Raw genomic sequence first — 14,181 nt, forward strand, 5'->3', positions numbered from 1 at the left:
AAGCTTGATGAGATGAATGTTTCACAATGCAGATTTTAAAACCAATCTATTATGTTTACCTGTTGACCAGATGTGTTATTAGATATTGAGTGGAAGGGAGTTTGTGTATTGTGATGATTACTGAACATTTAAGTTGTATCAAATAATTATTTGTTGTTTCTTGCCTCTGACTTGCTAATCAAATAATGTTAAGTGGAAATAATTTTTTATATCTGATAAAAATTTGAGTTTGTGGTGATTTTGACATCTGCAATAAAAACTTGAATCTGTGAAATGCATGTGTGCACTAACTAAGACGAGTTGAGCTTGACCTTGGTACTGAATGAGAGCAGTCAGATGAGGGAGCAGGCAACCCTAACCCTAACCTTACACTCAGATCAGCTGTAGGAGACAGAGAAGCAAACTGTAACTAGACCAGAGGGAAGAAAGTTTTCACCCCGAAGGCGTCATCAGTGGACAAGAGCTGGACAATGTGCCGGAATCTCACCAACCCAAAGATATGCAGCAGACAACTGACCGCTTAGAAAGGAATGCAGACAAATCTGATCAATTGACACATAAAAACCAAGACAAGAAAGAGCCTCCCAGCTCGATAATAAAATAAAAATCCCCCAAAATGAAGTGGTGAGCGTTGAAATCCTCCAGGGTCGTTTGAGGCCGATCATTGCGACTGAATCCCCAAACAGGAAAGGCTTGAAGATTCACCGCCGGCCCAGAAATGGATCCAAGTTCAATGTCTGTGTTAAACCGCTCTTGTCTGAATTTATCTTACTGAGTTTTATTTGCCACTGACATAAAACACATGAAGCTGGAAGAGAGTCTCATAGTTATTTAGACGTAGTTAAACATAAAACAAGAAAATAAATTGCAGAATTTAGACTCTAGATCAGGAATGTCAAACTCCAGTCCTCAAGGGCCGCTGTCCTGCAACTTTTAGATGTGCCTCTGCTGCACCACATAGAACAGAATAATTAGGTCATTAAGGCTCTGGAGGACTGATCTACACAAGGAGGAGGGAATTAAACCATTTCATTCCAGCGTTTTGTACCTGTAGCACATCTAAAACCTGCAGTGGCCCTTGAGGACTGGAGTTTGACAGTCCTGCTCTAACCCTGGTGCCTCAGCACTGGCTCAGAATATAAGCTTCAAAATACTGTTGTCAGTTCATAAATCACTGGCACCACAATACAATAAAGATCTGATGTTGCTTTGTCAATCCTTCCTGGAAAATGGCAAAACAGCCGAAACACTGAGTTCCTTTTAAATCTAGACTAAATCCAACCTGCTGCTGCTGAAACATTAGAAATGAAACACCAGTTATCCACTGTGTGTTCTATGACTTTGTATTTTTTATGACGTAAAGCTCTTTGAACTGCCTCAGGCAGCGTCACACCAACAGTCTCACCATATCCATAGCGAGCAACCAACATCGGCAGACTAAGCTAAGCTGACAGATCATTGTCCTTAATTAAAGTTAACAAACATGTTATCTTTAAAGTTAAAGATAATGTGAAAAACGAATAAAGAAAGCTCTACGTATTTAACGGGAGCACTTCCTCAAAACTCCCTGCTCTAAACTGACGCCATTTTACTCAGTCATCTCCTCACTTTGAACCTAACATGGAAACATGAGCAACATTTCAGCAAAAATGTCGTCAACAGTCAAACGGATAAATGGATGCACATTGGTGGAAAAAAATAATTTGATGAAACAAAAAATTAATTTAGTGACGCATTTGTTCAAGGACAAAGAAGTAAATGTGATTATTTCGGAAGAAATGAACTGATTTAAAATCTAAATCTGATGTTTTCCTAATAGAGAAGGAGCCTAAATATTCCTTAGAACTGTGTTCTGTCCAGTCTCTGTGACCTATATGTTGGACATGAAGCGCAGGAAGAACAAGTGTGTAAAGGTATGCTGCAGTGAAAAACCACAGCAGTGTGGTTAACGTTGTGAAACGGAAACAGAACAACTTCAAACACTGTGCACCGAGTTTTATGCTCAGCTCCTCTGCAATGTTGGTCTGTCTGCTGCTAGTGGAAATAACCAGAGCGACACATCGCCAGTGTGTGACGTGAAGATGGACCACGCTTTGCTCTGTGTGCTGGATTTCCTGAGTGAGTTCATGACGTTTAATCGATCAGATTGAGGAAAATGATTGAAATGAGAAGATCAGGATGAGATGGATTCATTTGTTGTGTTCACTTAGAAACATAAACTGAGCAAACATCAGTTTTTACACTTCAACTTAAAAACTGACCTAAAACAAATACAGAAAGAAAACATCTATTTCCCCTTTTCCAATAGATCTAATGAAGTACCAATCTTTATTTTTTGCAGTTCTCAGTTTTCTCTGCTGTGGAAACTCTCAAGGTAAATGGAAACTCTTTGGTTTTGAACGTTTATTTAACCATTTGGTTCTGATCAGCTGCATGTCAGAAAGTTTCAGGCTCTTTTAACATCATTTGTTCAGTAAACAAAACAATATGACTGTAATTTTAGCATCAAAGTTATTTGAGTGGATTATTGTAAATACTTTACATTTTTCTGCATGTTCATGTCAACAAGCCCATTGACTTAAAACATTTCCTGTATAACTTTGTTTTCTCCTTGTTTTGTTATCAATCACTATCCAGTGGCACCAGTTTCAGTCCTCACTGTGTTTCCATCATGGTTGAGTCCTGGAGCTCGAGTGACTCTGAGCTGTAAGGTTAAACCTTCATCTACAGGATGGAGGTTCTACTGGTATAAAGCTGTTCCTGATCGATCACAGAACAACTACAGATATGAGCTGCTGCCTGGTAGCATCAATAGGACTTTAGCGAACTTCTTCATCATTCATGAACAGAATCACACAGCAGGATTTGCATGTAGAGCTCGAAGAGGAAACCCAGAATATTTCACTGATTACAGTAAACCAAAGTTCGTCTGGTCCTCAGGTCAGTTCTGGTTTTTGTCCCATCGATACTCATGTGTTCATCGACTTTATCCATCCATGATTATTACCAATCTTTGAAGTCGGGTCTCAAAGATCAAATGCTCATGATGTCATCCTCAGAGATACTTGAAATTTGTTAAAATAATTCAAAATAAACATTATGAATTATCAATTTAAACATATCTGCCATAATACAGTTCATTGATTTTGCATTTTATATTTTCACAGTCTAAACCCATCCATTTCTTTACACGCTTATTGGGGTTAGACGGGGTGCTGGTGCCCCTCTCCAGCAATCAATGGGCGGGGAGCCCATGCTGGGATTTGAACTCAGGACCGTGTTGCTGCAAGGCAACTGCACCACTGAGCAGCCAGAAAAGAAAAAAAAAAAAAAAAGACAATGCCTCACACGATTTACAATCACACTTGTAAAATACATCTGTGCAAACAAGTGTGGAGGAGAGCCACATTTTAAAAATGATGACTAAATAGTGAGAAGAATGAGAACGACACTGATAGAACAGAAGTTACTGTTCCTTTAAAAGGCAATAGACTATGCACATATAAGTCAAATGCTAAAATAGTTCTATATTTAAGAGATGAAAATACAAGGAAAAACTGTCCAAATTGAAATTATTTATTATTAATATTAAAACAGATAAATATGACTCTTTGGGTATGAAAGCTTTTTCTCTCATCCTGGATGCAGCCTGTCCGGCCAGCTCTTCTTTAAAGATACAGATAATAACAGCTTGTCTCAGTCTCCATCTTAGCTTTTCATCTCCAAAGTCGTCCTGATTTCTCTCTGTTACATGTGGCTGAATTCCCCAACAGCGCCCCCTAGAAATCTTTAAAAACAATTAGCCCCAAGCCATGCTTTGACAATCATGAAATTCAGCACACACATGGGACTTCACAGGATCTTTAAAAACACCTCTTGAACCCATGGTCCAAATCCAACAGGATGTTGGCCATTTTGGATCAATGCCACCATTTTGTCTATTTTAGACATTTATCTGAGCAAACTCCTCCCTACAACCTTTGACCTACAGACTTTAAAATCACTTAGCAGAGTCTTAAGGCACTGAAGATCAAAAGTTATCAAAATCGTTTTGCTGCGTCAAAGCATGTGGGCGTGGCCAAGCCTCAAATTTGGATCATTCGCCATAAAACACCAAGTTGGAATAAATTGCACACGATTCCACAGCCGTGTGAAACATTCTGATGAACATAATAGACCAGAACTGAACACATTCTCATGCTAATTTTTGTGACATCACCTCTGTCAAATATTATTGCTCTCCAACTCTTTCTTCCTCGGTTCTTGTCTCTTCTTCCCCCATTTCATTTCCAAACAAAATCAGACTTAAATTCACACAATGACATAAGAAACTATACTTAGAGATCTTATTCTAATTGTAGCCTATTTATGTTTCCAGGTTGACAATAAAAGTTTACCGAAGCTATCTGTGAAATGTCAATTCCTAGAATAGTCCTAAATATATTTTTTTATATTTTTACTGTTATGGTCTTGTGTTCATGGTAAGTGAAACCAAATATATGATATGTTAGAGCTCTTACAAATGTCACTAGAGTCATTGCATGCAAACAATTAATGGACTCATTAAACCGTAACCGTCCTTCATTTTCAGGTTTCACCTCTTCCCCTCCTGGAGATCCACCTGGGATTACCGTATTATATGAGTCTTAGAAGGGGCACCGCAGAGTGCGAGTGATTTCACTCAGAACCTTTAGAACAAGTTTAGTCGTAGTCTAAGATCTCAGCAGCTGACTACTGAACAACTAAACCAAACCTCACTGAAAAGTATAATTCAAGGATAAAAATACAAAGAGGAATGTATGGCTTTATTCCAAATTAATCAATGAAGTCTTTAACAAAAAATGAAAAGAAAGTGTTAGGCTTTAGCTATGGTTTTGTCATAGCTAAAGCTATTTTCTCCATGTTGTTTTTCAGATTCTCATCCAGCAGCGTCTCTCTCAGTGAGTCCTGACAGAGAGCAACACTTCACCTCTGAGTCTGTGACTCTGAACTGTGGAGGAAACTCAACTGAGTGGAGAGTGAAGGAATTTAGAGAAAACTATGATGATTGGATAGTGATGGAGTATGAAGAAATAGTCTCTGTTCGCCAGTTATCAGATTGCTCCAATTGGTGGGAGATGACTGGATCCTCATGTACCATTAACAGTCACTGGTTCCATGAAGCAGTGTACTGGTGTGAGTCTGGATCAGGAGAGTTCAGCAATGCAGTCAACATCAGAATAAATGGTATGTTATGTTACAGAGCTACTTAAAATGGTTCAATGTGTTCAGTGTATCTCTTCTTTGAACTAATGCTGCTAGTAGAATAGTTAGACTGCAGTGTGGAAAACAGCAAAAAAAAACTCTACATGTAGAGCTAAAATTTCTTTCAAGAGAATTTTCCATATTCAACGTATTACAGAGCATTTGATTGATTTTAACTGAAACTCTTCTTCCAACAGATGCACCAGATTCAGTCCTGACTGTGTCTCCATCAAGGCTGAGTCCTGGAGCCTCAGTGACTCTGAGCTGTGAGGTTAAACCTTCATCTACAGGATGGAGGTTCTACTGGTATAAAGCTGTTCCTGATTTATCAAAGAAAAACTACAAATATGAGTTGCTGCCTGGTAGCATCAGTGGGACTGTAGAGAACTCCTTTATTATTCACGGACAGAAACAAACAGCAGGATTTGTATGTAGAGCTGGAAGAGAAAACCCAGAGTATTTCAGTTTATACAGCAAACCAACGTTTGTCTGGTCTAAAGGTCAGTACTGTTAATTTCTTCTCAGTGCTACATTGTTCAGTCATCATCTTTATCTATCCTAGTTTCATGTCTGAGCTGCAAATCTACCTAAGCATTCTCAAACTTAAAAAGAAGAAAGAGACAAGTGAGTTTTAGATTTTCTTGCAAGAACAGACAGGAGCATGCTTAGTGACAATCTCCTATCCGCTCTAAAATGGCTCCTGTCAGGTCCTTTCTTTTTATTTCCTCAGGGCGGTCCTAGTTACACAGCCTATTTGGTTATCTTGAGTTAATCACATAGTGTAGCTGCTTCTTCTGTTGTCTTGAGTCAAAGGTGTGTTGCACCTACATGTTGCCGTACTGTAGAGTGCAAAGTTCAGAGTTCAGTTTCTGTTTGTCTCCTTCTGTAGCAATAATGTAGGAACTGATGAACTCACAGAACAATTAGGTGTCTTGTGCATCCGTGGTCTCATGTACAGTTTCTCTGTCTCTGGTTCATAAACTTCCACTCTTAATCATCCATTGTTTATTCTGCCACGTCAGTTATCAGACCATCTGGTATCAGCTCCCAATTTGACATGCTTAGATGTCTTCTTGCAAGCATCTCTCACAAGGCACACATTCCAGAAGCAAACAGACATAGAGTATTTATATTTGTAATTAATTTAAACGTATCAGAAACGAGAGGGAAAAGGCGACAATTTACACAGATGGTGATGTGAGAAGTTGAGGTCACACTTCATTATTTTTCTGAATACTTTGTCATTAGTATTTAAGACCTCAGAGTGATAAATGCTTCTGCTGATGAGCAATAACAGCCACTAAAATAAACAAAAAGATTTAAAGTGCTGCTTCAATATTAAACCACAGTTTGTTCAATATTTAAACAGAAATGGAGTGGATATTTGACCCCCTAAACAATTTTCAAATCGCCCCCACTCCTACAAAAATCACTCTATTGTTATGAAGGTTGGTCATGACTTTGTACTGAATGCCTGCTTCCGGAAAATGTTTTTGAAATTTCTCTAAGGCTTACAATTTTCTGTCCAGGTGCTTCAGAGCGAATTGATGTCACAGGGTAACCTCAGACTCCCAGCCATACATTTGAATCCTTTTTTCAAAAATTTCAGACCTCAGCACACACCATCTCTCTCTTGTCGCTGCTAGTACTGTTAATGAGGTACAGATATGAATCAAGATACTATCAAGGACAAGTAATAGCCCTCTCACGCTCTTCAAACAGTTTTCGAATACGTTTCACAGTTCCTCAACGGGAAGCAGTTGTTCGTACTGCTTTATTTGTTTAGAAATAGTGACTGCCTCAAACAGATGGAATTTGATCTCCCCCTGTGTGTCTCACTCATAGGAGAGCTGCCCTTTAGAACTACAATGATGGCGGAATGTCAGAACTACAGACATGGCAAAACACTTACTACAGAGGAGGGCTTAGCAGGAAGAACTAAAGGGACTGCATCTTGGCAGAACACTTAATACAGACAAGATGGCAGAAGAGCAAAGGAAGTAATTACCATATGTCGGCTGGAACTTCACTGACAGCCCCGTTGGGCATTTAAAATAGGAGCATCACATACTCTCCAAAAGAAAAAAAAGCCTTTACATTTTTTACAGCAGATAATTGCTGTTTTTGGATTTATATGACTGGTTTAATCCAATTCCTGTTACACAAGGGATTAGTGTGGCCTTTTAAAAGGAAGCTTACTGAAAATTTCAAAATAAAAGCTTCAATATGCCTCTCAGGTTAGTGCACAGCCTTAGGCCTTGTGGAGCAAGGCAGTGCACTAACATTAGCAAAGATATTGTCATTTCACTGCCCCCCACTGCTGCACTGCCTTGTATTAGCCTTTTATCTAAAATAAGCATTTTAGCTTTTTTTTATTCATTTATTAGCCATGTTTAGCACATTGAAAAGAGAAAATCAATGTAGGACAACATGCAAGTGTTTCCACACATGCTACTGAGAGCATTTAGACTAACACTAGTATTTTGACTCAATTTAGTTTATACACTAATTTTAACTTACTGAATGGCATAAGTCCATGTTAGCCAACAAGCTCGTGATTCTCCACATGCTGTTGACTACACTTTAGCTAAGCTTGACATCAATGCTAGTTTTAGCATCAGAACGCTGGGTTCCAAACAATGAGCACACTTTGGCAAGCCCTGTTTAAATTTCTTCAGAAATTTTCTAGTTTTCTCCATGTTGTTTTTCAGATCCTCATCCAGCAGCGTCTCTCAGTGAGTCCTGACAGAGAGCAACACTTCACCACTGAGTCTGTGACTCTGAACTGTGGAGGAAACTCTGCTGAGTGGAGAGTGAAGGAATTTAGAGAAAACTATGATGATTGGATAGTGATGGAGTATGAAGAAATAGTCTCTGTTCGCCAGTTATCAGATTGCTCCAACTGGTGGGAGATGACTGGATCCTCATGTACCATTAACAGTCACTGGTTCCATGAAGCAGTGTTCTGGTGTGAGTCTGGATCAGGAGAGTTCAGCAATGCAGTCAACATCAGAATAAATGGTATGTTATGTTACAGAGCTACTTAAAATGGTTCAATGTGTTCAGTGTATCTCTTCTTTGAATAAGGACCATCTTTGAACTAATGCTGCTAGTAGAATAGTTAGACTGCAGTGTGGAAAACAGCAAAAAAAAACTCTACATGTAGAGCTAAAATTTCTTTCAAGAGAATTTTCCATATTCAACGTATTACAGAGCATTTGATTGATTTTAACTGAAACTCTTCTTCCAACAGATGCACCAGATTCAGTCCTGACTGTGTCTCCATCAAGGCTGAGTCCTGGAGCCTCAGTGACTCTGAGCTGTGAGGTTAAACCTTCATCTACAGGATGGAGGTTCTACTGGTATAAAGCTGTTCCTGATTTATCAAAGAAAAACTACAAATATGAGTTGCTGCCTGGTAGCATCAGTGGGACTGTAGAGAACTCCTTTATTATTCACGGACAGAAACAAACAGCAGGATTTGTATGTAGAGCTGGAAGAGAAAACCCAGAGTATTTCAGTTTATACAGCAAACCAACGTTTGTCTGGTCTAAAGGTCAGTACTGTTAATTTCTTCTCAGTGCTACATTGTTCAGTCATCATCTTTATCTATCCTAGTTTCATGTCTGAGCTGCAAATCTACCTAAGCATTCTCAAACTTAAAAAGAAGAAAGAGACAAGTGAGTTTTAGATTTTCTTGCAAGAACAGACAGGAGCATGCTTAGTGACAATCTCCTATCCGCTCTAAAATGGCTCCTGTCAGGTCCTTTCTTTTTATTTCCTCAGGGCGGTCCTAGTTACACAGCCTATTTGGTTATCTTGAGTTAATCACATAGTGTAGCTGCTTCTTCTGTTGTCTTGAGTCAAAGGTGTGTTGCACCTACATGTTGCCGTACTGTAGAGTGCAAAGTTCAGAGTTCAGTTTCTGTTTGTCTCCTTCTGTAGCAATAATGTAGGAACTGATGAACTCACAGAACAATTAGGTGTCTTGTGCATCCGTGGTCTCATGTACAGTTTCTCTGTCTCTGGTTCATAAACTTCCACTCTTAATCATCCATTGTTTATTCTGCCACGTCAGTTATCAGACCATCTGGTATCAGCTCCCAATTTGACATGCTTAGATGTCTTCTTGCAAGCATCTCTCACAAGGCACACATTCCAGAAGCAAACAGACATAGAGTATTTATATTTGTAATTAATTTAAACGTATCAGAAACGAGAGGGAAAAGGCGACAATTTACACAGATGGTGATGTGAGAAGTTGAGGTCACACTTCATTATTTTTCTGAATACTTTGTCATTAGTATTTAAGACCTCAGAGTGATAAATGCTTCTGCTGATGAGCAATAACAGCCACTAAAATAAACAAAAAGATTTAAAGTGCTGCTTCAATATTAAACCACAGTTTGTTCAATATTTAAACAGAAATGGAGTGGATATTTGACCCCCTAAACAATTTTCAAATCGCCCCCACTCCTACAAAAATCACTCTATTGTTATGAAGGTTGGTCATGACTTTGTACTGAATGCCTGCTTCCGGAAAATGTTTTTGAAATTTCTCTAAGGCTTACAATTTTCTGTCCAGGTGCTTCAGAGCGAATTGATGTCACAGGGTAACCTCAGACTCCCAGCCATACATTTGAATCCTTTTTTCAAAAATTTCAGACCTCAGCACACACCATCTCTCTCTTGTCGCTGCTAGTACTGTTAATGAGGTACAGATATGAATCAAGATACTATCAAGGACAAGTAATAGCCCTCTCACGCTCTTCAAACAGTTTTCGAATACGTTTCACAGTTCCTCAACGGGAAGCAGTTGTTCGTACTGCTTTATTTGTTTAGAAATAGTGACTGCCTCAAACAGATGGAATTTGATCTCCCCCTGTGTGTCTCACTCATAGGAGAGCTGCCCTTTAGAACTACAATGATGGCGGAATGTCAGAACTACAGACATGGCAAAACACTTACTACAGAGGAGGGCTTAGCAGGAAGAACTAAAGGGACTGCATCTTGGCAGAACACTTAATACAGACAAGATGGCAGAAGAGCAAAGGAAGTAATTACCATATGTCGGCTGGAACTTCACTGACAGCCCCGTTGGGCATTTAAAATAGGAGCATCACATACTCTCCAAAAGAAAAAAAAGCCTTTACATTTTTGCAGATAATTGCTGTTTTTGGATTTATATGACTGGTTTAATCCAATTCCTGTTACACAAGGGATTAGTGTGGCCTTTTAAAAGGAAGCTTACTGAAAATTTCAAAATAAAAGCTTCAATATGCCTCTCAGGTTAGTGCACAGCCTTAGGCCTTGTGGAGCAAGGCAGTGCACTAACATTAGCAAAGATATTGTCATTTCACTGCCCCCCACTGCTGCACTGCCTTGTATTAGCCTTTTATCTAAAATAAGCATTTTAGCTTTTTTTTATTCATTTATTAGCCATGTTTAGCACATTGAAAAGAGAAAATCAATGTAGGACAACATGCAAGTGTTTCCACACATGCTACTGAGAGCATTTAGACTAACACTAGTATTTTGACTCAATTTAGTTTATACACTAATTTTAACTTACTGAATGGCATAAGTCCATGTTAGCCAACAAGCTCGTGATTCTCCACATGCTGTTGACTACACTTTAGCTAAGCTTGACATCAATGCTAGTTTTAGCATCAGAACGCTGGGTTCCAAACAATGAGCACACTTTGGCAAGCCCTGTTTAAATTTCTTCAGAAATTTTCTAGTTTTCTCCATGTTGTTTTTCAGATCCTCATCCAGCAGCGTCTCTCTCAGTGAGTCCTGACAGAGAGCAACACTTCACCACTGAGTCTGTGACTCTGAACTGTGGAGGAAACTCTGCTGAGTGGAGAGTGAAGGAATTTAGAGAAAACTATGATGATTGGATAGTGATGGAGTATGAAGAAATAGTCTCTGTTCGCCAGTTATCAGATTGCTCCAACTGGTGGGAGATGACTGGATCCTCATGTACCATTAACAGTCACTGGTTCCATGAAGCAGTGTTCTGGTGTGAGTCTGGATCAGGAGAGTTCAGCAATGCAGTCAACATCAGAATAAATGGTATGTTATGTTACAGAGCTACTTAAAATGGTTCAATGTGTTCAGTGTATCTCTTCTTTGAATAAGGACCATCTTTGAACTAATGCTGCTAGTAGAATAGTTAGACTGCAGTGTGGAAAACAGCAAAAAAAAACTCTACATGTAGAGCTAAAATTTCTTTCAAGAGAATTTTCCATATTCAACGTATTACAGAGCATTTGATTGATTTTAACTGAAACTCTTCTTCCAACAGATGCACCAGATTCAGTCCTGACTGTGTCTCCATCAAGGCTGAGTCCTGGAGCCTCAGTGACTCTGAGCTGTGAGGTTAAACCTTCATCTACAGGATGGAGGTTCTACTGGTATAAAGCTGTTCCTGATTTATCAAAGAAAAACTACAAATATGAGTTGCTGCCTGGTAGCATCAGTGGGACTGTAGAGAACTCCTTTATTATTCACGGACAGAAACAAACAGCAGGATTTGTATGTAGAGCTGGAAGAGAAAACCCAGAGTATTTCAGTTTATACAGCAAACCAACGTTTGTCTGGTCTAAAGGTCAGTACTGTTAATTTCTTCTCAGTGCTACATTGTTCAGTCATCATCTTTATCTATCCTAGTTTCATGTCTGAGCTGCAAATCTACCTAAGCATTCTCAAACTTAAAAAGAAGAAAGAGACAAGTGAGTTTTAGATTTTCTTGCAAGAACAGACAGGAGCATGCTTAGTGACAATCTCCTATCCGCTCTAAAATGGCTCCTGTCAGGTCCTTTCTTTTATTTCCTCAGGGCGGTCCTAGTTACACAGCCTATTTGGTTATCTTGAGTTAATCACATAGTGTAGCTGCTTCTTCTGTTGTCTTGAGTCAAAGGTGTGTTGCACCTACATGTTGCCGTACTGTAGAGTGCAAAGTTCAGAGTTCAGTTTCTGTTTGTCTCCTTCTGTAGCAATAATGTAGGAACTGATGAACTCACAGAACAATTAGGTGTCTTGTGCATCCGTGGTCTCATGTACAGTTTCTCTGTCTCTGGTTCATAAACTTCCACTCTTAATCATCCATTGTTTATTCTGCCACGTCAGTTATCAGACCATCTGGTATCAGCTCCCAATTTGACATGCTTAGATGTCTTCTTGCAAGCATCTCTCACAAGGCACACATTCCAGAAGCAAACAGACATAGAGTATTTATATTTGTAATTAATTTAAACGTATCAGAAACGAGAGGGAAAAGGCGACAATTTACACAGATGGTGATGTGAGAAGTTGAGGTCACACTTCATTATTTTTCTGAATACTTTGTCATTAGTATTTAAGACCTCAGAGTGATAAATGCTTCTGCTGATGAGCAATAACAGCCACTAAAATAAACAAAAAGATTTAAAGTGCTGCTTCAATATTAAACCACAGTTTGTTCAATATTTAAACAGAAATGGAGTGGATATTTGACCCCCTAAACAATTTTCAAATCGCCCCCACTCCTACAAAAATCACTCTATTGTTATGAAGGTTGGTCATGACTTTGTACTGAATGCCTGCTTCCGGAAAATGTTTTGAAATTTCTCTAAGGCTTACAATTTTCTGTCCAGGTGCTTCAGAGCGAATTGATGTCACAGGGTAACCTCAGACTCCCAGCCATACATTTGAATCCTTTTTCAAAAATTTCAGACCTCAGCACACACCATCTCTCTTTCGCTGCTAGTACTGTTAATGAGGTACAGATATGAATCAAGATACTATCAAGGACAAGTAATAGCCCTCTCACGCTCTTCAAACAGTTTTCGAATACGTTTCACAGTTCCTCAACGGGAAGCAGTTGTTCGTACTGCTTTATTTGTTTAGAAATAGTGACTGCCTCAAACAGATGGAATTTGATCTCCCCCTGTGTGTCTCACTCATAGGAGAGCTGCCCTTTAGAACTACAATGATGGCGGAATGTCAGAACTACAGACATGGCAAAACACTTACTACAGAGGAGGGCTTAGCAGGAAGAACTAAAGGGACTGCATCTTGGCAGAACACTTAATACAGACAAGATGGCAGAAGAGCAAAGGAAGTAATTACCATATGTCGGCTGGAACTTCACTGACAGCCCCGTTGGGCATTTAAAATAGGAGCATCACATACTCTCCAAAAGAAAAAAAAGCCTTTACATTTTTTACAGCAGATAATTGCTGTTTTTGGATTTATATGACTGGTTTAATCCAATTCCTGTTACACAAGGGATTAGTGTGGCCTTTTAAAAGGAAGCTTACTGAAAATTTCAAAATAAAAGCTTCAATATGCCTCTCAGGTTAGTGCACAGCCTTAGGCCTTGTGGAGCAAGGCAGTGCACTAACATTAGCAAAGATATTGTCATTTCACTGCCCCCCACTGCTGCACTGCCTTGTATTAGCCTTTTATCTAAAATAAGCATTTTAGCTTTTTTTTATTCATTTATTAGCCATGTTTAGCACATTGAAAAGAGAAAATCAATGTAGGACAACATGCAAGTGTTTCCACACATGCTACTGAGAGCATTTAGACAAACACTAGTATTTTGACTCAATTTAGTTTATACACTAATTTTAACTTACTGAATGGCATAAGTCCATGTTAGCCAACAAGCTCGTGATTCTCCACATGCTGTTGACTACACTTTAGCTAAGCTTGACATCAATGCTAGTTTTAGCATCAGAACGCTGGGTTCCAAACAATGAGCACACTTTGGCAAGCCCTGTTTAAATTTCTTCAGAAATTTTCTAGTTTTCTCCATGTTGTTTTTCAGATCCTCATCCAGCAGCGTCTCTCTCAGTGAGTCCTGACAGAGAGCAACACTTCACCACTGAGTCTGTGACTCTGAACTGTGGAGGAAACTCTGCTGAGTGGAGAGTGAAGAGAAAACTATGA

At 39.1% G+C, this 14,181-nt stretch overlaps 1 protein-coding gene across 1 annotated transcript; it reads left to right on the forward strand.

The window, feature by feature from the left end:
• Positions 1–8,006: 8,006 nt before the first annotated feature.
• LOC122820667 lies at positions 8,007–14,181 on the forward strand. The gene is made up of 5 exons (XM_044098237.1): positions 8,007–8,265; positions 8,498–8,800; positions 11,008–11,319; positions 11,552–11,854; positions 14,060–14,181. The coding sequence occupies exons 1-5, from the start codon at positions 8,097–8,099 to the stop codon at positions 14,179–14,181; spliced, it is 1,209 nt and encodes a 402-aa protein (XP_043954172.1). The 5' UTR covers positions 8,007–8,096.

The sequence above is a fragment of the Gambusia affinis genome, linkage group LG18 (assembly GCF_019740435.1).
Source record: "Gambusia affinis linkage group LG18, SWU_Gaff_1.0, whole genome shotgun sequence".
NCBI lineage: Eukaryota > Metazoa > Chordata > Actinopteri > Cyprinodontiformes > Poeciliidae > Gambusia > Gambusia affinis.